Genomic DNA, 24,861 nt, shown 5'->3' with positions numbered 1-24,861 from the left:
CCAGAGAAGCATTTTGAATTGCACATCAGATGAATGAAAGAGAATTGTGAGGATCTGTAAGACCTTCTCTGATTCTGAGCAGATAACACTGGCTTTTCCACCAGAAAAGGACACCTTTTTATAAGATACAGAGAATACTGTTCTTTAAACATTACAAACCTGGTCAAAAACTCCACCAGGTACCTTTAACCCTTTAGAAGTAACTGGGGAGCCATCTTGCTCATTTCTCACAGGCATGCTTTTCTTTTACAGTGCTCTCTAAAGTTCCCACAGTGTTGAATAATAATTATTATCATACACCCTTGCTAATTGTCTCCCCTACCAGTGCAATGTGAACGCATTAATGAGCATAGAATTTTAATTTACATACATTATTGCATTTATTTGAAAACAATTTACTTGCTTATAATCTGCCTAACAAACAGACCTATTGTTAGTGTCTGGCTTAGCAAAAGTGCTGCACAGTTCCTGTATAACCTCTTCCTCTCCTTAACATTGTGGGGTATTGATTAAAACAAACAAACAAAAAGGACAGGTGGCCGCAAAATCCTCAAAATTCTGTTGATATAACTTCTTATTAACTATGACTTATGCAGTGGCGGTTGCTGGTCTGGGTAAATTGTACAGACGAACAACTACAACAAGGAAATGTGATCATTATGTAAAACTGAAAATGTTATAATAGTGTCTTTATTCACAGTGTAAATGCACAAATGAAAATGTTCTATATCGCCAAGCAAATAACACACAACAACCTGCTATTTGTCTGCAGACTTCCCTCGGAAAACCGACACAGGACTGAGGCAGAAAAGGCTCCGCTGTCATGTATGTTTCTGCAACGCTGTCAATCAAAAACTGGTTCCGCCATTCAGACAGTTCCTTCAATCACCATGCAGAAGCTCCATTGACTCCCAGAGAAGCTGAGCTTCCGTGGAAGTGAACTTTAATCACCTTGAAAAAAACCTATTCTGTGTCGTCCCATAGAGAAGAGTTGAAGCTGAACTTCAAGTGGTTTTAACGCAGAGGCTGCTACAGGAATACGAAAATCAACAGCTGATTCTGAACGAACTAGTGACACGGTGTAATCACGTTTAGTGTTGGAATGTAAATACACATATAGTTTTCCCTTTCACTCCAGACACACATCTACCGGCAAGGGTCCTCTCCAGACTTTATTTACAGAGTGATTGGAGACTGCAAAGGACCAGTTAGAAATTCAGCAGGCATCAGAAAAGCTGCTCAAGAATCTTCCTGTATAATAATGAGCCAGGCCCAATAAGGGACAGAAAAAGACCCTGCGGGGTTGTGGATATCATAGGAATAGAACATCAAAGGACCAAGCTCAGCAAGGGTGGGAGAACCAACAGCACTGGGAGGATGTTAAGGACAGTGTTTGAAAGTCTGTGTGTGTGTGTGTGGGTGTGTGTGCGTGGGTGTGCGTGCATTAGCCTGGAGACTTCAATGTTTTGGTTCCAAAGATGTCTCAGTGGAAAACAACAATTACAGATAGATAACAACTAAGTATGAGTGCGAGCATGCTGGGATGTAAGCTAATTCCTCCAATCTGGGACTGTAATGAAAGCATTCAGTGATAGAATGAGCTCAAAACCGGCATCAACACAAACACTGTCATCACGGCCGATCGACTTTCCCTGAGGCAGGTTTGAAACAGGCTGATTCGGACACATCGAGAGAACAGGCCGAAAATAGTCTTGTGATAGGTTGTGGAGAGGCACACACAAACACAAATAAGCCTCATCATAGCCCTGCTACTCAGGCTGCTGGAGTAGCCATTGAGTCTGACCACTGTCACCTGCTGCCATAATGACAGCCTCAATGGGGAGGAGGAGAGGACGGAGGGATAAAGACAGAAGAGTGGGGGGGAAAAAAAAGACATTCAATAGCACTGGAGTCCTCTTTCACAGGATGAGCAGATGTGATGCTTGAGGATGTATGAAGGTAAGAAATGCATGACTGATGGATTCTGAACACACTGGCTATTGATGGATAGATGGAAGTGGTGACAAAAAATGAAAATTAGATGAAGAGTGGATAAATGGCAGAGACAACCTTGAAAGCTTGAAGGCAGAAAGTATTGACAGGGAAAAACCCACAGTGCATGTCCTGCTGTGCCTGTGTCATTAGACGACTCTGTATTTCTGCTGTGATTATGATGAGGTTCAAACCTTTTTTTTTTTTTGGCTCCACAAATCCTTTTGCAATAAACAAATACAGTTCTTAAGAATTCATGGCATCTCCCTCTCTGCCCACTCTAGTAGTGCATAAAAACTTACAGGATCTCCACATATTGCTTTAACAATTTAACAGGTCCAGTCTTAACAGAAATGAGATCTAATAAAAAAACAAAAGAGCAGTTATTACTGTTTTTTCCAAGGAAGCCTAATATGGCTAAGCTGACTATTGTATGAGGCCTGTACCCTATTAGACAGTGCAGCTGTGCCTTTAAAGCCTGCTCATGACACACAGTCCTAAATATTCACTTTCTGGAAACACACAGGACACTGAGCTGAAGGATACTGGGGGAAAATTGTAAAATCAGAATATTATTTAGTTCTGAATTAAGCTCCAAGACCACTTCAACTTTAGAAAAGTGGTCTCAATTTTTCCTGGACCGCAGTGAAGGTCAGGTTGAAATAACCAATGTTTTTAAAATGCTATCTTAGTTGGTCTTGCTGAAAAAAAAAACAAATATTTTTTGCAGAGAGCAGGACAGAGATGTTAAGAAGAGGCTAAAATCCAACAACATAGGCCTCCGCGCCACAACAGTTGTGAATGAACTTTGTAGTTGACGCATCGAGCCAATTTAATATTCAAGCACCACTTGAACACTTGACGGCGTGTGGTTCTGAACTTCCTGATAACAAATTAAGGAATCACCTTCTCTACTGAATTGTACCTGATATACTGCACTTTACATAGGGCTACAGAACCCCAGACACTACACACTTAGATCATAGATCACAAGATGCAGTTATGCTGTTACAACAGTGTTTCTTATGTATGCAAGTTTCCATTACCCAAATATGAGCTGTGCAAATGCAATCATTTTGTTATATTTTTGCACTCTTCTTGCAATCATTGCCTCCGTTGCTATGACAGCATTAAAAGTGCTCATTTTCTGATGACAGACAGGAGAGGTTCTAATAGCAGGAGGAGGGTTTTATTTATTATTCCCCTCATATAAATCACGCAATCTCTTTTATCTTTCAAATACGGAACAAATCCTCATTTTACCGAACGGTTGGCGACCCTCGTCTGAATCGGAGGTTAGCAGTGTGTGTCATGGCTAACTACGCATCAAAGGTTGCTCAAGTGACGGTGATGACAATCTTGTCTGAGGTCTGTTTGGGCTACACGTCATGTGATTGATGATTTCATTGGCTAGCGCCTGTGGGGACATTTCCAAACTTGTACCGCACACGATGCAGCTCCGTGACGCTTGACATCCATTCAAAATGCAAGAGAAGCGTTTCAGCTGACGCTTTTGCTGTCCAGCGTTTCTACGTGGAGTTTGCACATATGTTACATCATTTTGCACCTCTAAGTAACTGCACTCAGGTGTGAATATGAGCATGAAATGTGTCTGTTTGTCAGGCCTGTGATAGACTGGCTTCTCTTTGCTTCTTGCACACTGTCAGCCAGGAACGGCTCCGACGTCCCCCGCATCCCTCAAAAGTGAAGTGGCATAGCTAATGGACGGATGGATGTTTGGGGGGGAGGAGGTTTAAGCAAACAATGGACCGACTGATCGAAATAAATTGCAGTGTGATCACACAAACAGCATGGTGGGTTAGTGTTTGTGTGGCTGTATATGTGTGCAGCATACCCGTCAACGCTCCAAGCCGTCACGTTGTGTGGGATGTTAGTGATGTGTGTGCTCCAGTCCGCATCGGGCAGCTGTTTGACCTGCAGAGTGAAGTACCTCAGGGGAGAAGAGCCTGAGCTCCCTATCACCCAATGAAGGCTGAGAGAACGAGACTCTACCCCGTCCTGCGGGATGTAGAGCTTCCTTGGTGGCTGGGGACGCTCTGTGGATGTGGTTAAAAATAAGGGAGAAAGAGGGAAGATGAAAAAAGAGGAAGCCACAGGAGATGACATGAGCAAGGGAGAGATGAGAGGGAAGAAAGAGGAGGTAGAATAAGTGGTAGCAAGGACAGGAACAGGGAAGTGAAGAGAGAAAAAACAGTGAGAAACACATTTTTCCTCAGTAACTCTCAAATATATTCTGACACATTATAAAACCTATTCATACATACAATATTTTAGTGGTTTAACATTGAGTGGCTGTTCAATTTGAATGAGCATATTCATATTCAAGTTAGGGATGGAAGTCGGTATTGGTCAGTGTCAGTATCGGTGTGATACTGGTGAAAATCACTGGATCAGATCCAGAGATCTGACATATCACATGCTTCACTATGCACAGACAATGTAAATAAAAATCAGCACAAGCATTTTAGCTGAGTCATGTTTGGGCAGTTTGTTTTCTTCTTTTTGGGAGAACAATATTTATTGCACAGTTGGAGAATTATGTCTCTGAAATGACAGAGTTATCTCCCAAACAATACACAAAGACGCACACTAGATGCACAAAGCAAAAGGAAAATACTGGCCAAAATACCCACCGACTTATCTCCATTGCAATAATGGGTGTTTGTAATGGAGATAAGTTTGCAGATGCCTTGACCTTTTTTCACTGACAAGTTAAAGAATAAAACCTCACTAGAAAGGTGTTGGCGTGTTTATAAAGGCGCTGCGCCTTCACATGCCTCCAGATTAGCATCAATGCTTGTATTTGTAAGTATAGGTAGTAGTGCTTGCAGTGTTATACATGTATGTGTGTGTTTTAAAAAACAAACAAACTGTTTGTGCCATCCCATAGAGAGTAGTAGCTGAGCTTCAAGTGGTTTTAATGCGGAGGAACAGAACTAGTGACTAGTGTTCTAGCTCATGTTTAGTATTGACATGTAAATACGACACAGAGGATATCTGACGACCTTTCAGAGGAAGCTTTGGTGTCTCAGAGCAATCGTCACTGGGGGAGAAACAGCTTCTGATTAGCAGAAACACATTTTTAAACTTACGTTGAGTTCTTTGAGTGAGTTTCAATATTTTTGAATAAAGGATAAAAAAAAGCAATGATCAATCCAAGTCATCTGTCTTTGTCATACACAGGGATACATGTGAGAATTGTTTTACAGACATGTACACATGTACATGACAAAGAAATTACTTTTTTTAAAGAGAGAGAGACCTAGATTGGGGGAATGGTCGGAGGAAGTGGCTTACATCACAGCTGTGACCAGGTTATGTAAATGTATAATGCATGTGCTTTTGCCCCGTGTATTAGCTATATTCAACATGTTTCTCCTCTCATTCATTTGCGTTTGTCCTCTCATTTCCCTCCAATCTGTAGCCGTACACATTGAAATTAATTGTGATCAGGGTCCATATGCTGCAAACAGCATGAGTGGCTTCATTTACATCGCGTATGCATGCACCACCGTGACTGTTGCCCTGCATTCATACGCTATGTTGAAACGGAACGAGGCGTCTAACCGCTGCAGCACCAAAGAAACAATATTCTGAGCACATTGCCAGTGTCTGTGTGTTTGTCTGCATTCACTATTGAATTAGAAGAAGAAAAATGGCTCTGTGAGTCGATGTTTATGGCTGTGTTGGCAGTAGGTGTGCAGTAAGTATACAGGAGAACACACACATGTGGGCACAGACACAGAAACACACAGCTGGGGGCATAACTTTTCAATTTCAGGGGCAGCAGGTTATTGATTGAGTCTAGAAATAAAAGCATTATCAATTCCCCTTGAAGTTTAATTAATCTGCACGTTATGTTCTCAAGCATATGCACAGGCGCGCAGCGTGTGCGCACTGACACTGACAGCCAGCCTTATCATTCTTCATTCATCCTTATCACAAGTAATTTAAGTCAAATTTGTCTCACTTACTCCCTCATGTGCTTAATCTTCCTTCCTTTCAAGACTCGACTATTCTCTCCCACTTTTGTTTTCCTGATACCATCTGTGTCTCCCTGTCTGCTCTCCTCTTGTTCTGTTCCACAGTAAAGATCATGTTCTGATAATTACCTCATAATTGTCAGAACAAGCGTTGCCCTTTTAGCACTCACATGGCTGTTGATTGCTATGCAAGGGGCGCGGAGGAGAGCGTGATGTTCAGATCTGCGCAAACAGCTACAAGTGGGCAATCCCCACACACTGACAAATTCTACCTCCCTTTGATTTTGACATTTATTGTATTGCACAGACACTCGAATACATAAATGATGACGATGACGCATCATTCTTCATTTCACACTGCTCACTTCAAGTACAGTAGTTTATTTGTTGTGAGCATAATTACCTAAATGTGTATATTCAATCTAGCATTAATTTAACTGGAGCTTTAAATCTCTCCTCTGTGTTAGTGGTGCCAGGAGTAGGTTTAGGATGTGATCACTCACGGTCACCAATAAGACTCTAAGTGTCCCATGTCACTGGGAGAACTGGTGTTATTTAGTATTATGTGTAATTGAATAGATTACAAATTAGGTTTGTTTTTCTTGGCTACTCTGGCTTTCATTTATTACATCTTTCAGTTTATAGTTTCTTTTGCATTGTTTAAGTTGATTAGTGAAGTTCTACAAGACCAGCTGGTTTGTTGAGAGAAGCTTCTCTGTTGTTTGCCTCAATCATAGGCTGAACGGGACAAAAAATAATTCACAAATATTCACAAATAAGTGGTTAAAAAAGGGCTTAAGAAAGTATGAGAATAAAACTACTGCCGCTTTTCCACTACATGGTCCCCCCTCGGCTCGACGCTACACAGTTTGGTTGGTTTTCCATTACTCAACAGTACCTCCTCAACAGGGGCGGAGTCATCACAGAAAGGCTGCATGAAACTGCTGTGACTTCGTTTTATACGCGACACACACAAACTAGTGACTTGTGAAGCAGTTGTTTTCAGTGTAACTGAATCATTAGAACAAGTTAATTAAAAAGATTTGTACACAGAAGCTTTCAGTACTTCCTCGGCAGGAGTATTTCATGACCAATCAGTGGCCGGCAGTCTGCCAATGTCACATTTTAGTATTGCTCTGCTCGCTTGGAACCTTGCCAGAGCAGGTGCTAAAGAAGTACCAGGTACTATCGCTAGTGGAAAAGCAAAAAAAAAAAGCTTGCCATGCCGAGGCGAGTCGAGTCATGCCAGGACCACGTAGTGGAAAAGCGGCGTTAGTTCTCTCATTCTGCAATCATCTCCCCATCACCACCAAATCTTCACAGTTTCACCTGATCATCATTCTTTGTCCTTCATCAGGCTCAGCAAGTCACCAATCACTAGTGTCTGGACTTCAGATCTTATGCAGACGCTCCCAACTGTATCTAAAGTAGCAAAAACTCTTAGGGAGATGTTTGATTATCAGGTGAGACGATGATGATGAGTGAAGTTGAAAGATTTTACTGAAGACAGCTCAGATCTGACGAGAACTGAGACAATGCCTAACATTTGAAAAGTAAGTGTCATCACAGAATTATGTATCAGGTCCAGATGCCTGGTGCCTTGGTATCTAGAGAGGTGCCTAGTTTGTGTATTAAACACCAGGTCTGGTTATAGGAATATGTGAGTAATTAAACTTAAAGGTGGCTGAAGACTAGAACTTTCTCTCACAACTATCATCTCTTGAATCTGTAATAAATGCATTTTCCTTCCTTCACTAGTCTCTCTCTTGATTAAAATGTATTTGCTATCATGGGAGTTTGTCTTTTTGTGTTTGTTTGGCCTATATTGTGCATGCAGGTTTTTTCTAGTTATTTTATAAATTAATTTCTTTTTCATTTTTAGGTAAATAATGCCTTTTTTTGTTTCCATAATACACCTGAGACTCCTCATACCTTCCAGCTCCGTCCCTTAAAGTATGGTACTGAATAGAAAAAAATGGTGCATGGAGAAATGACTCACTCACTCACCTACTGCTTTATCCTCCACTTGAGGGTTTGCGCAGTACACCCTGGACAAACAACTATTCACACTCACACCTACAGCCAAATATGCATGTTTTTGGAGTGTGGGAGGACACCGGAGAACCTGGAGAAGCCCACGCTCACACGGGAAGAACATGCAAAACTCCTTGTTCCGACCAGGTTACAAACCCTGGGTCTCCTTGCTGCAAAGGCAAGAGTGCTAACCACTACACCAGGGGTGTCAAACATACCGGCCCGCCAGAGGGTCCAATCCGGCCCACAGGATGAATTTGTTTAAATTTCACACTACGATTACAATCTAAACGTAATGTCAAATGCAATATTTTTCACTTTCAGATACCTGTGACTAAATGCTTGTGCCTTTATAGATCCAGTGTGATGTGTAAATAGTAAATTTAGGCATGATATTGTTCAAATTGCACTTATATTTCTCAAGAAATGTCATGTTTTGTAAAAATGAAGTTCTTGTTGGTCGTAGGTTATTATGCTATTATTTTACTGGTCCAGCCCACTTGAGATCACACTGTGCTGGATGTGGCCCCTGAACAAAAATGAGTTTGACACCCCTGCACTACACCAACCTTCTTAAAATGCTTCTATATGTTGTTCATTGTCTTATCATCGCACTCTTGGAGACTAACACCAGCAAACGTCAACAATCTCTGGAGGGAATCACTTTTTGTTCTGTAACACATGCATGGACGTCCATGTAGCCACACAGGCGCACACAGGCGCACACATGCACACTCAGAAAACCAATTTTCTTTTTCAAGGGATTAGGTTGCTCCTTTCACCATCATCAGAACGAAATCTCTATTAGGCTATTCTGTCTATATCAAAGTGAGAATGGGCCATTATGCTACTGAAGTGGAACAGGGAACCTCTGACTCCTAGTTTAAAAGAAATGCTGATAATGATGCTGTCGATGTTACGATATCCCATCCAATTAAAATGCATTGCACAAGCTGAGAACTCTGAATTAACTATGTGACATCATGATACCAGGTTGTCATAGGAGAATAATTTCAATTTAAATATAAGTACTTTCATCGCATATCAGTGCTTCAGTTGCTTCATAATGTGATGGTGGCTGACAGATAAACTGGACAAGAGAGATCAGGGACCAAAGCTCCAAAATTTCATTTCTTAGCCCACAGTACTACACTAAACTTTGTATGTGACTATTAAAATGATATTTCACTTGGTGGGATAACACTTCTTGGTTCAGGAGTCAAACATGTCTTCATTAATCGGTTATGCTACCCTGCTCACAGAATATAATACAAATATGACCCATGTTTGATAAGCAATTGTACATTGCAAATGGTTTTCACAATGACTGAGACAATATAATATAATAGCCAAGCTGTGTTCATTTACGTTTTCAAATAAATATAGGTTCAAACCTTTTTTTTTTTGGTTTGTTTTGGAGAACAGTGAGGAAGGCCCTGAAGTCTGTGATGAGTTAACTTTAAGACTCTATTTGAAAATACTGGGCCAAAGAGATTAGAGGCAACATCAAGCCAGGCAGGTGCACACACAGCCTGATGCTATACTACGTTCAATTCTGAAGACCAGTCCTCAAGATGACACATATAATCATCCTCCCTCTAATGACCTTGAACACATTTTCTTTGAATCAGGATGGAAGACACGTGTTTTTTGGTTGCACGAGGCTCTGATAGGCGTGTAACAATAGCTTTCTCTTGGAGCCAACCTCGAGACAAGCACAGTCTATAAAACAACAAGTTCTCCTCGCAACTGGACTTTCAGTTATAGCAGTGGCTCTATTGTTATAAGAGACAATATTTAATCACACCGTACTATACTGATTCATTTCCAGATGTGACTGGCATGTGAAAAAAACGGTATCGCTTAGCAGCTAAACATTTCAGGTGGTGCAGAGCGAAAAGACGAGAAAACTTTGGGTTTTGCATTCAGCAGGTGGAGAAACATGAAACAATGAAAGGTTTAGTAACACGGAAATACCTTCTCCGTGTACCAGAAAAAACATAAAAAAAAGTATCCTTTCAATACACATTAGCTACCACTAACTTGTCTGCAGGTTAATTTGATCATAAAACACATATTCAGCTCATGCAGCATTCATCTTTTACAGTTTACCATGCACCGGCATCCATTTCTTGGCAACCTGTCAGTATTTCTGATATGTTCGCTTCTTCTGTCACCACTCAGTCAAATATTATTCATGTGGTGTAGCCAAAAATAGCACCTGTATAACCGAGTCCACATATAAGCACAGCCAGTTGCCTCTCCCTCTCTCTCTGGCTGAATAGCTTCTGAAATAATCAGATAAAGTCAGATTTTTCTCATCAGCCAGGTCAGTCGTGATCAGTCAAATCTCCCCATCTCTCCGCGCCGCAAACTGTCAACCTTGGAGTGTGGCTGAATCTGTCTTTAGTTGCTGCCTCAATCAGCTGATTGAGGCAGGGAGAGCGATTGACATGGAGGAGTCTAGACAGCGATGAGATAAAAGCATGAAGACCTCTGAATGTGAGGAGGCTTTAACTTTTTATTTGTTTCAAAATTGAAGGGAAAAGAACTTCCCATCGCACTCACTTAGCCTCTTTTAAAAATCACATCACTATAAAGAGCTGTTCATCCTCTCTGTCCGTCGTCTGTCTTGGAGAAAACACTTTCGTTTCAGGTTGGTCTCTTAGCAGAGCGACCGTCTCTGCTCAGCCTACTTCACCTCGCCTAAAGTCAAAGTTATCAAAGTCCATATTTGACTCTGCTTTTATGCTGCATTTCATACCCTGTGATAACACCAGCGTCTGATACAAGGAGCAGAAATTATTTGCATCATTTTAATTCTAACTTTATTATTGATCGGTCCTAATTACATTGGATTACAATAAACTATAAATGGCTTTTTTTTGGATTCTTTTGGATTATACCAGCTGTCAATTGAGACCAAGTCACATCAGGAAAATTATTACTGATGTTATAAATGAAGTGGGAAGTAAACTCATTTCCCCATTGACTTCCATTTAAACAGCTGGCAGAGTCCTACTGGTGACCACTATTTGGCTATGGACTACATCCATTTTCTTATGGTTTAATTATGGACAGGTTAAACAAATATCAAGTCAAGTCAAATATTTTTGGCTTGTTGAGACTGAATGCCATGAAAAAACATTTTGGCAAAAAATGTTTTGTTTTGGGGTTTTAATGTGCAAATCTTCACATTCATTTAACAAAAGTTGTACCCGTTTTTAAATTTCATTTTAAGTTTCAGAGATACTCATGAGGTTTTTTATTATGTCCCAGGTGTACTAATACCTGGTGATCTATAGCTCGTAATCCAATGAAGATTAGAAATGTCAATATTCTGAATGTAAAATGTCCCACACACAGTAGAAGGTCACACTTTTTTTATTGTGCGCCAACATACAGTGCTCAGCAAAAATGGATTCTGCAAGTCCAAGTCTTTGGTGTTGGAGCGGAGAATATCACTCTGAACTTTTCTTTGTTTATAATTTGCATGGATGTCTTAAGTACATCATCACAATTCCCACCCTGACATTGTATGAAACAGTCATGCATCCAAAAAAGGTTTTCAATCCAATTTCGCATTTGAAGTTGAACTGTTTATACAAAATGCCCACAAAATAATTGAGGTTGTCTCCTCTAAAAGAAGTTTTCTATTGGCAAAAATGCTGAAAAGCACAGAGTAAATAAATAACATTAATAAAGTCACTGCTGAATAACATTAGTTAATTTCTAGGAGGTATGTTGTAGTGTTTAAATATTCTAGGATTTTCTATTTATTGGTTCTTTGAAAAAAATAACATGATAAGAAATATTGAGAACAGACACCGTGATTACGACTACAAAAAGCATTGCCATTAAATCAAAATACGTCTTTAAAACATATACACTGCTGCTTTTAATCCTAAATAAAAGCATTAGTATTCCTGTGGCGAAAACACTGAGAGAAGTTTAAGTAAATTCCTGAAATGAATGAGGAGTGGAGGTGGTCACTGTGCTCACAGTCACAAAGTCTTCATTAATTCATTTGCTCAACACTGAAATATGTGACGAGGTTCTGTTTCTTATAAATGATTTGTCATTAGCCTAATGAGTCTGCTATGGTTACAAACACTGGGAGTCAATTGGAGACTGCAAGGATGAGATTATGTCTTTAAATGCATGATTGTTGAACAGGTGCTCTGATGAATTACTTGTATTAGTGCAGTGTTTCCTGAAACACTGCACTAACACAATTCAAATTTATAAATTAAGTACATTGCACAAGTGCCGTTTTTGGAGTGAGAATAAGTTTTCACGGAGGTTGTTTTTTTTTTTTTTAGTCAGTTATTCTGGTTTAAGATCCATCTTGAGAACTGTGTTTCTCCAAGGACTGTTGTCTGGTGTTGATCTCAGTCCAGACTGTTCCTGTTTGTGGTTCCCTGATGTTGGAATGATCTATTAAATGGTATCAGATTAGAGGTGACCCTCTCTATCTCCAATCCATCTCCTTTCCTACCTCTTGACGACCCGTCTCCTCTGGGAACGCCTCCCCCCCAAACACCCCTGACATCCTAACATGCACTTTCAGAGCATGTCTTCACCTTATCTTCAACATTTCATTTGATTGAACAGATTCCGTACTTAGTGCTTACTAAAAGGTACAAAAGATTGTGTTTTTGTTCTCCATTTATGAGCCACTTTAGATAAAAGCCTCTATGAATGGAAATGGAAATGTACGTGCGTGTCCTTTACCTCTACGTTCAGTGGTAATAACCCGGGCTTCCTGTCCCTCGCCCCAGCCCACAGCGGTGCGAGCAGTAAGTTGGAACAAATACGTCTGCTCAGGCGAAAGTCCTGTGACGGTGAACTGGCGAGCGTTGGAGCCCACCTCCACTGTAGTCCAGCGCAGAGGGTCCCTGCTGTCGAGGCAGTAGGAGATCTGGTATCCTGGCGAGGGGCACAAGTCAAGACAGACACAATTGGAGGACATAAATATTGGTGTGTGTGAATATCCCGTCCTGTCTTTTTGTGGCCTACTTCAGATCACACGACCAAAGTTAGACTAGAAACAGTTTGAGTTTTCTATACTACAAAGGCATCAAAATGAATAACAATAAAACATTAATACAATCCAGAAATCATACATAAACTATTAAATTATTTCTACTTATTTCTCAAGATGTTCAGCTCTGTTGAATATACAAACACAGTGAACTGATCTAGGGATGCACGATATTGAACCGATTCCAAAATATATAGGTTTTGCAGACCATTTAGTTTCTATGGATGAGGATTAGGGCCACAGAGGAAAAAAATATTTGAGTTCTGACTTTATTCTCCGAATTCTGAGTTTAAAGTCAGAACATTCACGTTTTCATACTCATGTTGCCGCAGATGTAGATATAAATTTTTTTCATTGCGCAAAATACTGATCAACAAATGATTTCTTCTTGCTAACTTTATTATTTCATGTTACAGCAGAGTGAGTGATTTAGTGGTTATTTGTGCTGATGCACACAAACACTAGGGCTGCAATAGAGTTTTTTTTGTTATTAAATAAAAACATTTTTGTGATGTAATCCTTTTAAATGTTTTCTCTGCTCCTGCATGAAATTAAATTTGGTTTGTGGACAGAAAAGAAAAACATTTCAGGAAGTCATAAATTCGAAGTTTGGGAAACACACTTGACATTTTACAGCATTTTCTGCGTTTTATAGACCAAACTATAAATCAGCGAAACTAGAAGATAATTAACACACTCATTAATCACGAAACTCATCAATAGTTGCAGCCCACCCCCCCCCACACACACACACACTGACAACAGACACATCTGTACACTCGTTAAAAACATAATTTTGTTCTCGCCAACAGCTGCCCGTTTGTGAATGGAACTCTCAGGAAAGATGTTAATACCTGCTCTGAAGGGGACAATATAACCCAAAAACACACAACTGTAAAGAAAAGGACACCTGACATTGAACAGCACTACACACTCATAAACTGACAATGCTATATACATGCACACATTTTTATTGTCGTTCTCTCCCCTTGGCAGTGACCCGTGGTGTGCGCAGCCTGTGTCTGCTTCTCTGTCTCATGTGCAGCAGTCCATGTAACGGCACCGCCACACTTCAACACGTGCACTCCCGTGATCCACTGAGCCCCCGATCCCGCTTTTCACAGGCCACTGGCCATTCTCAATGGCCCTCCATGTGAAGATCACGTTGTACACGGAACGCACACAATCACACCGCAATGACGTCGCGTCAAACTGCTCAGAGTGAAATTGTCAAAGGCACATAATCCGGTTGTGCGTCTGATAATCTTGTTAGTTCGTCTGAGTGTATGTTAATGAGAACACAGCGTGCGGGAGATCATTGCGTAACAGCTACACTACAAATCCTGTTGCATCCCGACTTGGGTCAGAGCACTTCATTGCGTTCTGTACTGCATATCATTAGCACGTCGCTGCTATCAGACACAGGAAGCTACATCTCCATTACAAAGTGGATGTGTCAAGTCAGGAAAAACAGCCCATCTGCCTTCTTCTACAGAAAGACTGAACATGTACCACATACATACACCGTTTCTTGTCTAAAAGGCATCCAAAATACCGATCTACATACAAAATACCTTCTTTTTATGGCTTTTTAGTTGCTCTGTGTTCATTGGCCTTGTCTGTATTGATGAAAACGTTCCTGCCTGAGCTAAAAAGCTGTGGATTCTTTGTGCTACAATGGCACTTAAATGTTACTCTTAATAAAATGCAGGGGACAGCCAGAGCAGAGCATGCAACAACAACAGGTAGCAATGAGCCGTGACTCTGTCCATCCACCGCCTCATCTCTCACACCCCAAGACACTGTGTTGAATCACATCTCCTTTCATAGCTTTGCCAAATAATCTATGCATACAATTATACTAAGGCTGTAATGCAGGTTATGTACAATCCCTGTTTCGCTTTCTTTGAAAAAAAATATTATATATAACACGCTGCCCTTCACTTTCTTGTGATCTTAATGAACTCTTACAACACAGAGCATTGAGGCTGCTTTTTTCCATCACTATATTAAAACATGTATACAAAGGCTATAAGAATGTGCAATAAACATAGAGTGCATTATATCCTTTTTTTTCTCAGCACAAGCTACAGACAACGTGATGAAAAGTATTTTCATTTTCATTTAATTTCATAAAAACTATAAAAATAAATCAAAACTTTGACTCAACAACACACATTTTGTTAAGCCTGAAGACGTGACCTATAAACACACACACCCCAGGATGTCCATGTGAGGAGTTGTGTGTTATTCCCGCTGCAATTAACCGAGAGCAGATCCGTGCCGCGTGAGCACTAAGGGTCCATGTATTTGCATTTCTTGAGTTCATTTAATTGTTGTTATTATTATTAGGAAATATGTATTTAAATATTCCATTTCTTGTCTAAAGCAGTGAAAAGTAAAGTAAAAATAATAAAGGAACAGTTTAGTTGCTGCTAAAAAGAATAGCTATTTTGATATCCTCTATTAATTTACTCCTGTGGTTACTATTACGATCTTTTTTAAGATTTCATGTTTTTTTTCATAAAGTTTATAAGAAATAATTACTTGTCCACACTTTTTTAGATCCCTGTGTCTCGATACACTGGAGATTCCATGATCCAACACAGTCATTACTATAGTTTTTCGTACAGTACATAAAACATTGAAATTGCTATGGCAGAGTTCACTTATTAGACATGGCAGAGTCAAACTGAGCGTCGTTTCATGGACAGTAAAACACGAGATGTTTGCTTGTGACGAGAGATGTGTGACTTCCGGTTAATCTTTCTCGAAGCTCGAGTCCAAAATCAAGCCATGGCTTTGGGAGGAAATTCAATTTTGCGTATACAAAATGATGTTGCATGGAAATGGGATACAGGGGGTTTCTGATTTGTCCTCTTTACAGCGCTTTATAGCTCTATTAGTCTCCCCCTCCCTCCACTAGTTCTCTGACAATATCAACATGGCAGCGTGCGCAGAAAACAGCGAGAGTGCCGTCACAGGAAGAGACGTCCTACATAAGGATCGAGCCGAACAGTGCCGAACTGTAAATCAGTTAAAAACACTTAGGAACAGCACCGCTGATCATCACCGCTGATCGCCAGTGCTGACCAGCTCCGGTGCTCCGGCGAGCTGGCGATCAGCAGTGCGGTCCCTAAGTATCCATGTGTTGGAGGTCTGTTCCTGTGATGGCACTCACACATACAGCGACAGTTTAGGCAGCTCGCTGCTCGCCGCTGGCGAACTGCGGTGGCGTACTGAACAAATATTTTAATTAGGACGTGTCAGAATGGTCAGTTATGAGCTCTGTGTGACCTTTTCTTAACAATGTGTGTGTTTGTACGTCGGTGAAATACGTCCCCTGACTAAATACGTCGACCGCTGGCCGCTGTCTGATGTGAAATGGTGCGACTTTATCCGGCACATTAGCTTCATATATAAAATCCTCTGTAAAACACTGTGCTCCACTGTGCAGCCAACAACAGCACACTTGTCCCTCCGCGTTGACATAATACCGCTCTTCCTCCCTCGCCTGCACTCTCGCAGGGACAAGGTGGAGCTAAGGTGGAGCTCGCGAAGTAAACTTACTGGTGGGGCGGTAACATTCGCGATGAAATGCGCATGCTGCCGTCATAAGCGCAGGGAATTCAACATCGAGTGTTTTATCGCTTATACTTACACTAAGGGGGACCACGAAAACACGACTGAGTATTCTTTTTCCACACTTTGGCGACTGGTAGGGCCCCAGAGTCCCAAATATAAGTATTAAAATGGTTAAAAAGTTGATTTTGCATAATATGTCCCCTTTAAAAACCCATGGAGAGATAAGGACGTCATGAGCAGCAGAAGAAATTGGGACAACACAGTTATTTGTATCTGCATGAGAACACACACACACATTCACACTCATGCAGCAAGGACACAGCAGGACAGCCAGTTTGTGTGTTCCGGTGATGGAGAGAGACTCGCCCTCCCACTCATTCCCCTGTCACAGAGTGATGTCGCACTAAATGTCCTCCTGCTTACAATACAGTCACACATCACTCACACTGTCCCGCTTTCTTCCCCCACTGAGAGGACAAATACTACACCTCTCACCCGGTTATTGTGTGCAACACACACACACACACACACACACTCTGTCCCTCTGCTCACCTCCATACATCTCCGCTCTTGTCCCTTCGCGTCTGTTCTCTCTCTTTCTGGCTCAGCAGCTTTCACATTCTTCTCGCCTCTTTGTCGATTGTGTCCCTTCATCTGTTCTATCTGTTCCCTTCAGTTTCAGAAACAAGTTTTATGTGTGGACCTCTCTGTGTTTATATATGTGTTTATGTATGCATTAGGAATGCTGTCTTGCTTCAGCAGGTATAATAGCCCTTTTTCCCAGGTACGATCTTGATGACTGGCACACGCACAGACACACACACACACACACACACACACACACAAATGAACATAAATAACAACAAACCTTGGCAGTGAAGTGGAGGATAGAAAGAGCTGACCCCTGTTTGAAAGCTAAATACAGAATCAGCTCTTTCCCATTTTACGCCTTTTACTTCCTTCCTTCCCTTGAAAGATCACAGTTGTGTGTGTGTGTGTGTGTGTGTGAGTGTGTAGCTCTGTGTGTGTTCACGTGTTTAAAACTGCTAACTCATTCCCTGTGTACGCCCAGCTCTATCCCTCAGCAATTGAAAATAAATCTATTGTGACTACAAGCATAAAACTTTAGCTTATGAGTTAAATGTGATTATAAAATATTTGCTTTCTTGTGTGTGTGTGTGTGTGTGTGTGTGTGTGTATGCTTTCGTACCTAATATGATGCCGTTGGGGTTTGTGGGTGGCTGCCAAACCACCCTAACCGACGACAATCGAACTTCTGGAAACATCATCCTGACAGGAGGACCTGGGACTGGAGAGAGAAAATTAGAGAAGGGAGTTGGCAGGAGCATTAAAGAATAATAACTTATTTATGAAGAGAAGCACAGAGGAACTTCTTCAAAGCGATGAAATGAGAAAAAAAGAACGTCGCAACATCAGGCTCTTACACAGAATATATTCTAATAGCAAGACAAGACGTATAGGCATTTGTGATCTCCACACACATACAAATTTAAGAGGCACTTCTAAAAGACACAAAATAGAAAATGTAATTTTCTCTGAACATCCATCACACTGACTCTGTCTTTGTTTGTGATAAAGGCCCGTGTTCCACACCACCAAATACATGTCAGCGTGACCGTGTGTGCGTGTGTGTGTGTGTGTGTATGTTTAAGTATGACAGACAGTTTCAGAGGTTCATTATTCATTGCCTGGAATTGACTTCCCCATTTCTTACTTCATCCTGAAATGAGAAAATCTTTTAAACGTGACACCGTTTGATAGCAGATGAGCGTGCATGAGCGCGTGTGTGTGTCCTTGTATGTGTAGTTTTGTGAGGACCCAAAAGAATTTATGAACCATACAGAATGAGGATAAGGTTAAGACCTGGTTTTAGGGTTAGGGTTAGGCATATAGTTGTCATGGTTAAGGTTATCCCATGGGTGTATTATGAGAACTGGATTGAACCTTGAAGACAATTTTTCCAGTGGCCACTCATGGTACTGCAACAACAAAAATACTAATGCGGCCCATAAAGCACATTTCCCATTGACCACAATAGTAAAAGAGACGCCTGTAAAACTGTTCACGGGACACTTCGAGACATGGACATAGACATTTATAGATCTTTAGATTGTATATTTTGAATTCATGGAGTTTCATATTTGTAAAACCTTCCTGAAGGCCATAAAAAGCCCAGAAAATAAATCTGATATGAAAACTTATATGAATGAACAAAGACAAAAGGGCAGTGCTTTATCCAGGTCTTATACAGTTAATATATCCATGGAGGATCCTTAATACGACTGTTGCACACACAAACCTGTTTTTATATCTTAGTGATGATACATCATTGACATAAAGCATTTACAAGCCCCTTACCTTAACCGTACCCATCACCACTAAGTGCCTAACTCTAACCCTTACCCTAACCTAATGCTAATTCTAACCCTAACCCTAAAACCATGTCTCACCCTGAAAAAACCCTTTAAAGTTTTGGGGCCCAGACAAAATGTCCCACACATACAACCACACACACTGTGTGTTATGCATGTTTAGGCTGGGGTCTGATGGGTAAATTGAGCCTGGTGGATGATTCAGTGAAGTGGTGGAAGAACAGCTACAGGGGAGAGAAGCAGGCAAAAGTGTTGAACAAACCGCCGGACAGAGAGGTCAGCGATCACATGGACACACACAGAGAGAGGTCCTACCATCTTCTTTGGTTTGAAGCAGCATGGGGTTGCTGAGCGGGCCGTCGCCGATCTGTGTGTACGCCAGCACCTGCAGCACGTACACTGTGTATTGCTGGAGACTCCTGAGGAGCAGCGACACATTCCCTTCTCCTTTCACCAACTGAACACTGGGGGGACTTTCCGAGTCCTTCTCACTGGACAACACCTGAACACAGACACACAAATCCACACACACACAATCACAAATAGCTGACAAGAAGTGGTTAAATATGTGGAATTAAATTCTCTATTAAATAAATCTTGTGTTTTTCTTTCTTTATTACTCTAATGACTTGGATTTCAAGGATTAAGCTGGTGATGCTCTATATTTTTACTTTTGCAAACAAACTAGCAGTTCACCTGTCAAACTCTCAATATGTTGAATTCACCCCGCCTGTTCCAAACATCCCCAAGAACTGTGTGACTGTGTTGAAGCGTTGACATTGCTAACAAGGAGGTCACTTAGTGATAAACCCACAGACAGTCATATACACCGTTCCCAAAGGTTTCGCAGAGCTCAGCAAATTTAAGTCAGCAATTGTTTTGCAACACAGCACAACACAGCACTACAGATGCTTTCATAGTGCAGGTTTTATACAAGGTGTGTTTAGGGAAAAACAACCAAAAGTCCACAACATCGTCACCAAACAAGGGATTTTTATAATACGCAGCCATTGCGGCCTCACACATTACGAGGCGACTGAAACAAAGGATCAGTGTGCACAAAAGCACAACATGCGGGAATAATGATCATCATGACATCTGCTCACTAAGTGTTTGTGGTACTGAACAGGTGGCGACCATGACAAGCCATACTGAAACAAAATACAGGCATACTGGAGTCATACTCCCTTAGCCCTACTCCTAAGGGATTGAATGATTGAAAATGTTGTTCCACAAATTACTGAAGATTAGGGATTTCTCAATCCAGACCAGAAACCAGCAATCCCACCCATCACCTCACCTCAATCATACCGTAATTCAGTGTTTCTCAATCCTGGTCCTGGGGATCCACTGCCCTGCATGTTTTAGATGTTTCCCTGCTGCAACACACCTCGTTACCAGGCTTTTGCAGCAGGGAAACATCTAAAACATGCAGGGCAGTGGGTCCCCAGGACCAGGATTGAGGAATTTGGACCAGAATTTGATCTTCTGTCCTCTCTGCATACTTAAACACTCACTCAGGATTGTGACGACACAGTGGGTGAAACCTGTAACTCTCTAACTCCAGTTTACAATCACAACAGTTGTTTGAGTCAGTACAGAATATAAGGTAAAAGCTCCGCCATTAAACCACCTGTTCAAAATGAAGACAGGTGTTATTTTCACCATCTCGGTCACAGTGTAATGTATACAAACAGTTGTATACAAACACAGCACTGGTTTAGCTAACAGCGAGCAGGTGACAGCACCGCGCTCTCTCTCTCTCTCTCTCCCTCTCTCTCTGCCTCTCAGCGGTACCTGCAGCCTCACAGCAGGAGTCATTATCTCATTTCTCTCCAAACTTCAGACAGGAATCTAAATTACTTTCCTAACAGTGACAATTTAAAATAAAATACTGTACTCTGGCAAAAAAAACCCTAATTGGGATTGTGGGCCAAAAAAAGCAGGACATCCTCACTGAAGATGATGTAGTTTGTATAACAATGTTTGTTTTGTTAAAATACACTACACCTGTGGCACCCGTGACAACGTGATTTGTCAGCGGTCACAGACATGCCCATTTAAGCCTACTTTTCACTTCCAAACAATTGCCTGATGGAGGTCTAAAGAAAACAAAACAGTGTAGTTTGAGTTCTGTCACTATAGTCTCCCACACACCTGTCTCTGGAAATAGATGTGCAAAGAACTTGTTTGTTTTTGTGCCTTCTACCTGACAATAAAATGTAAACAAAGTTAGCAACTACCTGGGGAACATAATGGAGCATTTAACGGCTGATGATGGCAGGTATTTCCCCTCAGGATTTAGCGGAGACTAAAACAGAGCTGAAAGGAGAACTAAAAATAGATATAGCATAAGCCACAAATATTCCATAGCTGCTGGTTGTCTGAATAGGCAGCAAAGTGGCACGGAAATCAACAACAGTGACAAAGAGTCACTGGATTTCTACAAACTTTTTTGCCGAATAAAGACATAATCAATGTGTCAATCATCTAAAAATGACAAACCACCCACATTCACCAAACATGGACAATTCATCACTTACTTAATTTTTTTTATGTGGAATTTGTTAAAAATAGCAATAAAGCATGACCGTATTTTAACTGAGGCATTCATTAAAAAATTAGTGCCCACTCAAAAAAAAAAAAGAAATCACACACTGTACCTCCTGTGGCAACAGGCTCCAATTTGAATGTGTGTCAAGAACCCCCCCTGCCTCACTTGAGACCATTTTGAAAGAAAATGTCATCTCTTAAGTGTCTAAAAACAGAAATAGTAATCAGTAGCACATGGCAGGAGGCTGGAGAATTACATGTACATGGGGATAGAGAGTGTTGAAGAGCTGCTGCTGGCAGCCACTTCTCGGCTTTTAGTGGTAGATTGGTGGTAGATGGTAGGCCTGCTGCTCGGCGTGATCCTCACGAGGGCACGAGAAAACACACAGACGGGGAGTGTGATGTGCTTATGACCTGAATTTTGCACATTTTAAAAATACTTTGAAAGTTACGTGTTTGTAACTAATGGTCTCAGTCTTTCTGTACTGGTAAAAAAAAGAAAGAAAACAAAGCAAAACGATATGGAAGAAGGTTTCTCTTTATTAAATCTACCTTTCTAAACATGTCGAGGGAGGCTACAACACTGGATGAGAAAAAATGAATACTTGTCAACTCTTGATATTAAAATCAAACAAGAAAGAAAAAAAAGAGAGCGAAAAAAAAACCTGGAAACTGCGTGGGAGTCTGCAAAAAAACATACAGCGAGTGTAAAGGGAGAGGTGTGACTGTGACTAAGTGATGCACTGGTGTAAAAATGGCATCACCTTCCACTTCTACAATATTTATCCAGCCTTTTTTTTTTTCTTTAGAAGCCTGCACATCAGAATGTGACAATAACAGACACAGACAGGATGAGGTTTAATTTGGCAAATGTTGATAGATTTCAAGGTAATACTGTGTGTGTGTTGATTCTAAGTCTGGATGTGAATAAACACAGAATGCAGAGTGTGTGTAAGCTTTAAAAAGTTCAGGCTTGCCATGTTCAAAACAAAACTCCTCAAAATGAAACCAGAAGGCTTTATGGATTATTCTCCTTTCTTTCATAAATATATAATGCAGCTATTGTACAACAACACACTGTTTCAAGAAAGTGTATTAAACATTAAAGCCTTATTCACCTGAATGTATGAGCCCATACACTCCCACCCTCACCCTGGATGCTTTTAAAGAAGAAGAACAAACTCGAGCAGTTACAGGGTGTTACATCATGCTTGCACTATTAGACACGTGTGTGTCCATGCCACTGTGCAACTGTGTGTAAAGGTGTTGGGGGAAATGATAATGGGCTGAGAGGGTCAAGTGAAAGGACCACAATAGAGTTTTCTGTGTGTGTATGTGTGATTAAATACCTTATATCCAAGTATGACTCCATTTTTCTGTGCCCGAGGAAGAGAAGTCCATGTGAGTAGGATCTGGGTGGAACTCACTGCCTCAGCAGTCACATTAAGTGGAGAGCCAGACGGAACTAGAGAACACACACAGCGAGAGAGAGAAAGAGACAGCTGAGTGCTTCACTCTCAAAAAACAACCACTGACTTTATCTAAATCATCTCATCCCCTTCCTGCTCCCTCTCTCCGTCAATCTCTCCATCACTGGAACAGAGGGAGCATATTTAGGGCAGAGAAAAGTTTGCTCTGTTGGAAACATTAGGCGGAAATCAGGTCTGTGGTGCTTTGTACCAGATTCTGCTGTGTTTGCAGCGACGGTGTTGCTCCAGGGTCCAGGTCCTATGGAGTTGTAGGCCTGTATCTGCACCTGGTACTGGGACCAGGGTTTCAGACCCTCGACTGTGGTCTCAGTGGTTCCACGAGCTCCCTCCACATCCTCGGTTCTGTCCTCCCCTTGCCCGTCTGTCCTCCACACCCGCAGCCGGTAGCCTACAGTCTCTGGGCTGCTGTTGTACTCAGACTCAGGAAGAGGCTGGACAGTAACAAAGGGGAGGGGGAGAAAAAAGAAAAAAGCCCATCAGAGAGAGGTCTTTTGACTTTAATCCATCTTGTTTGACATAAACTCAGGTGACAATACAAATATATGAATATAATTTAGGTGCTTATAAGTTATTATTGGTAGCAGAGTAGGACCCTGTCACAGCTGAACAAAACAAATAAACAAACAAAGCAGACTTTAATATGTGAAGATTTTATACTTTTTAGCCTCCAGTGGTTGTTAATAAAAACACAACCATTTTAGCTTGCTGGTATAACAGTGACAAAGTGGGTATGATGGATTTGTACTGTGTATATTATGTATTGTTAGACTGCTGTCTGCATGACAAGTATAAAATGTTCCTCTCCTCATAAAGAAACATGGTCCCAACAGTATAAAGAGGCATCTCAAGGTGAAGTCTTGCATATAGCGTATAAAAAGACTCATAAGTGCAACTCGTGAGGGAAAAGCGTTTTTGCATTTTCCAAGAATGTGTGATGTGTCAAACTCTAAATGAAATCCTAAAAAACTTTTTACAATTTTCTCTTCTTTGACATTCCCTCTTCTCGGTCTCTGTCTCTCCAGGTTTTTCTCCCGGCTTATTCACCCGCTGTCGCCCTCTTTGACTCGTCTTTCTCATTTCCTGTCTCCCCCTGACTCTCCCCTCATCTTCTCTGCCCGTGACCACCTATGTCATAATACATTCCGTCCGAAAAACATTTGAACAGAAAGCTTAGTTTGCTCACAGTATAGAATTCCACTGATGATGCTCTGTGCTGTGCAACAGATAAGTAAGTAAGACACCCAGTCATTTTAAATACCCCAGTGATTTAGCTCAGCTGAGCATTTAGGAGCCATAATACAGAATGTCACATTAGCTTTATTATCCTTAATATGCAGCTTAGAATAATAGCCTTAGCTAAAACCTTTGTGATGGTTCCACTACAGCAGAAAACCTAGCACAATGTAGCTCAGGCTGGCCACTAACATGCAGGTAAAATCCCATTAGCATGCTGCATAGGTAGCGCACAGTGCCTCAGTGTCTGTGTCTGATTTGACAGGCTCTTTTTCTCATTCCAGCTCTTAAATGGAAAATACTCTGCCCTCCATTTATGTTATAATAGAAGGGGGGAGGGGGGGGAGCGAACAAGAGTGAAAAAGCAAAGACAGTGAGGGGGGAATTATATTGCAGTTCGTGCTGCTAGTGGTCCGCAGGGTGAGCGGGAAGTGTGACAGATTAGTTTTAGCAGTGATAACCAGGAGAGACAATGATTATAGGCTGTCATTCACTCAAGCTGTTCGGTCCTGCTGTATGTATGCACTTTGGCG

At 41.2% G+C, this 24,861-nt stretch overlaps 1 protein-coding gene across 1 annotated transcript in view; it reads right to left on the bottom strand.

Annotated features, from left to right (window-relative positions):
• LOC122770968 (protein sidekick-1-like) overlaps positions 1–24,861 on the bottom strand; it is a 262,286-nt gene that overhangs the window by 17,427 nt on the left and 219,998 nt on the right. The window contains exons 26-31 of the mRNA XM_044028205.1: positions 23,286–23,526; positions 22,955–23,070; positions 19,368–19,554; positions 17,870–17,968; positions 12,765–12,959; positions 3,848–4,049 (exon numbers count right to left, since the gene is read on the bottom strand). Of these exons, the coding sequence (XP_043884140.1) occupies positions 3,848–4,049; positions 12,765–12,959; positions 17,870–17,968; positions 19,368–19,554; positions 22,955–23,070; positions 23,286–23,526 (1,040 nt within the window). The remainder of the gene's footprint in view (positions 1–3,847; positions 4,050–12,764; positions 12,960–17,869; positions 17,969–19,367; positions 19,555–22,954; positions 23,071–23,285; positions 23,527–24,861) is intronic.

The sequence above is a fragment of the Solea senegalensis genome, linkage group LG6 (genome assembly GCF_019176455.1).
Source record: "Solea senegalensis isolate Sse05_10M linkage group LG6, IFAPA_SoseM_1, whole genome shotgun sequence".
NCBI lineage: Eukaryota > Metazoa > Chordata > Actinopteri > Pleuronectiformes > Soleidae > Solea > Solea senegalensis.
Note: the sequence above shows the minus strand (reverse complement) of the source record. Positions and strands in the feature narration are given on the sequence as shown.